The sequence below is a fragment of the Rhinopithecus roxellana genome, chromosome 8 (genome assembly GCF_007565055.1).
Source record: "Rhinopithecus roxellana isolate Shanxi Qingling chromosome 8, ASM756505v1, whole genome shotgun sequence".
Taxonomy (NCBI): Eukaryota; Metazoa; Chordata; class Mammalia; order Primates; family Cercopithecidae; genus Rhinopithecus; species Rhinopithecus roxellana.
This window is the reverse complement of record NC_044556.1, coordinates 9,300,537-9,303,938: the sequence shown is the minus strand read 5'-3', so window position 1 is coordinate 9,303,938 and position 3,402 is coordinate 9,300,537. Positions and strand designations below refer to the sequence as shown.

At 46.4% G+C, this 3,402-nt stretch overlaps 1 protein-coding gene across 1 annotated transcript in view; it reads left to right on the top strand.

Annotated features, from left to right (window-relative positions):
• Positions 1–3,402, top strand: part of VAV1 (vav guanine nucleotide exchange factor 1) — an 81,968-nt gene extending 78,566 nt beyond the window's left edge. Inside the window, exon 27 of the mRNA XM_010367152.2 lies at positions 3,098–3,402. Within this exon, the coding sequence (XP_010365454.1) occupies positions 3,098–3,151 (54 nt within the window). The 3' untranslated portion in view covers positions 3,152–3,402. The remainder of the gene's footprint in view (positions 1–3,097) is intronic.

Below are 3,402 nucleotides of genomic sequence, written 5' to 3'. Positions count from 1 at the left end.
TTAGTTGGGTGTGGTAGTGTGTGCTTGTAGTCCCAGGTACTCGGGAGGCTGAGGTAGGAGGATTGCTTGAGTCCAGGAGTTGGAGGCTGCAGTGAGCTATGATTGTGGCACTGCACTCTAGCCTGGGCAACAGAACAAGATCCTGTCTTTAAAAAGAAATAGAAGAGGCCAGGCTCAGTGGGTCACGCCTGTAATCCCAGCACTTTGGGAGGCCAAGGTGGGTGGATCATGAGGTCAGGAGATTAAGACCATCCTGGTTAACATGGTGAAACCCTGTCTCTACTAAAAATACAAAAAACATTAACTGGGCGTGGTAACGAGTGCCTGTAATCCCAGCTACTTGGGAGGCTGAGGCAGGAGAAAGGCATGAACCTAGGAGGCGGAGCTTGCAGTGAACGAAGATCACGCCACTGCACTCCAGTGGGTGACAGAGCGAGATTGTATCTCAAAAAAAAAAAAAAAAAGAAAAGAAAAGACAGAAAGAAAGAATAAAAGAGACTGTGGTGGAAAATCGCAGGTCCACGTGGGAGCACTGAGGGAGCCCCTGATCCACCCTAGGAGCAGATCGGAATGACTTCTGAAAGGCCAAACTGATTAATAAGGGATAAATAAAGTCATCCAAGTGAAAACGTTGTAGATGTGTTAGGACAAAGTGTTCCAGACAAAAGGACCAGCGTGTGCAAAGGCCCTGGGGTGAGAGGGTGGTTGGCATGTTTGGAAAACGTCGAGGCAGGAGGCAGGGATCCGTGTCTGTCTTGCTCACTGCAACATCACACCAGTGCTTGGGACAGTGAGTGCCTGGCACATAGTAGGTGCCTAATCAGTACTGAATATACAAAGAGGTAGAGCTGGGACTAAACCACTGTGCTCACTTGCCTGCTTGAATTCCGACTCTAAGGAGTGGAATAGACCTCAGGGCTCTTCAAGCCCACTTGTTTCTGCCAAGTTCTTATTTTTGTTCCATGAAGGCAGAGCACTTTCTTTATTTCATCCACTGATGACTTCTCAGTCTCTAGAATTCCGCCTTGATTATGATGATTTCTTAGAAATATTTGTGTGATGATGACAAGGACAGTGGTTAAAGCTTACATTCTACTGGGGAAAACATACAAGAAAAAATGATCTGGATAATTGCATAGATAAGGAGTTTTGTTAAAACATTGGAGGGTCAGTTTAATGAGCAGTGGAGGACAATTAGGGTTTGAGAGAGGCTTTTGGAGCATTGAGGAAGGATTGGGATGTAAAGGATTCATTCATCCGTCCATCCATCTATCCATCCATCCATCCATCCATCCATCCACAAATCATCCATTCATCTGTGCATCCATCCATCTCAACCTATGCATCTATCCATTCATCCACCCACCCTTCCATTCACCTATCTGTCTCTATTCATCCATCCACCTATCCACTCATTAAAACATTAATCTATCCATTAATCCACCATCCATCCAACATCTGTTCATCCATTTCTGTCTGTGCATCCATCCATCTATCTATGCATGCAGCCATCTGTTAATCTGTCTCTATATTTATCCATCCATCTACCTACCCACCAGGCCATTAATTCATCCATCCATCCATCCAACCACCATCCACCAAAGCATGTATCCATCCACCCATTCATCCATCCATCCATCCATCCATCCATCCATCCATCCATCCATCCATTACCTATCCATATCTATCTATCTATCTATCTATCTATCTATCTATCTATCTATCTATCTTTCTTTCTTTCTTTCTTTCTTTCTTTCTTTCTTTCTTTCTTTCTTTCTTTCTTTCTTTCTTTCTTTCTTTCTTTCTTTCTTTCTTTCTACCTATCCACCTACCCATCAATCCAATAATCCATCCATTCATCTATCCATCCATCCAACAAATATTCATCAAGTAGCTACTGTGTGCCAGGAACTGTTCTAGGCTCTTGGGATTCAGTGACAATTAATACAGACAAAAATCCCTGCTGGCCAGGTGTGGTGGCTCATGCTTGTAATCCGAGCACTTTGGGAGGTCAAGGTGGGTTGATCACTTGAGGAGAGGAGTTTGAGACTCACCTGGCCAACATGGTGAAACCCTGTCTTAACTAAAGATACAAAAAAATTAGCTGGACATGGTGACATACACCTGTAATCCCAGCTACTCGTTAAGCTGAGGCAGGAGAATTCCTTGAACCCAGGAGGCGGAGGTTGTGGTGAGCCGAGATCGTGCCACTGCACTCCAGCCTGGGCAACAGAGTGAGATTCTGTCTCAAAAAAAAAAAAAAAAAAAATTCTCCCTTGTAAAGCTCACATTGTAGTTGCAGGGAGGGGAACAGACATAAAGCTTGTAAATAATCAAATGATACATAATGAATCCGATGGTGATAGGTGCTATAGAGAAAGATAAAGCACAAAACGGGGTCCAGGCGCAGTGGCTCATGCCTGTAATCCTAGCATTTTGGGAGGCTGAGACGGGCAGATCACCGGAGGTCCGAAGTTTGAAACCAGCCTGGCCAACATGGTGAAACCCCGTCTTTACTAAAAATACAAAACAATTAGCCGGGTGTAGTGGCAGGCGCCTGTAATCCCAGCTAATCGGGAGGCTGAGGCAGGAGAATCACTGGAACCCAGGAGGTGGAGGTTGCAGTGAGCTGAGATTGTGCCATTGCACTCCAGCCTGGGGGACAGAGCAAGACTCTGTCTCAAAAAAAAAAAAAAAAAAAAAAAAAGAAAAGAAAAGAAAAAGGAAAGGGGCTAAGGAGTGAGTCCTGGGGGCGGGTGGAGCTTGCAATTTTGAATAGGGTGGGTAGGAAGGCCTTGCTGATAAAGTGACATTTAGGGAGAGACTTTTAGGAGGTAATGGGTGTGTGTGTGTGTATGTGTGTGTGTATGTGTGTGTCTGTGTGTGTATGTCTGTGTATGTGTGTGTGTGTGTCTGTGTGTATGTGTGTGTCTGTGTGTGTGTGGTCAGCCTTGGGTATGTTGGGTGATGTGTTTTCTGGGGTAGAAGGAATAGCAGGTGCAAAGGCCCTGAGGTGGGAGGGAGCCTGCCTGGTGTGTGGAAGGGCAGTAGGAGGATGTGCGAAGGCTGCTCTGATGAACTCCTCATCTGTTTCCAGGTTGGCTGGTTCCCTGCCAACTACGTGGAGGAAGATTATTCTGAATACTGCTGAGCCCTGGTGCATTGGCAGAGAGACGAGAAACTCCAGGCTCTGAGCCCGGCGTGGTCAGGCAGTGGGGCCAGGGGCTGTGACAGCTCCCGGCGGGTGGAGACTTTGGGATGGACTGGAGGAGGCCAGCGTCCATCTGGCGGTGCTCCCGCGAAGTGCCCTGTCACGGTTAATTTATAACACCCCGATTTCCTCTTGGGTCCCCTCAAGCAGATGGGCTCAAGGGGGTTACATTTAATAAAAGGATGAAGATG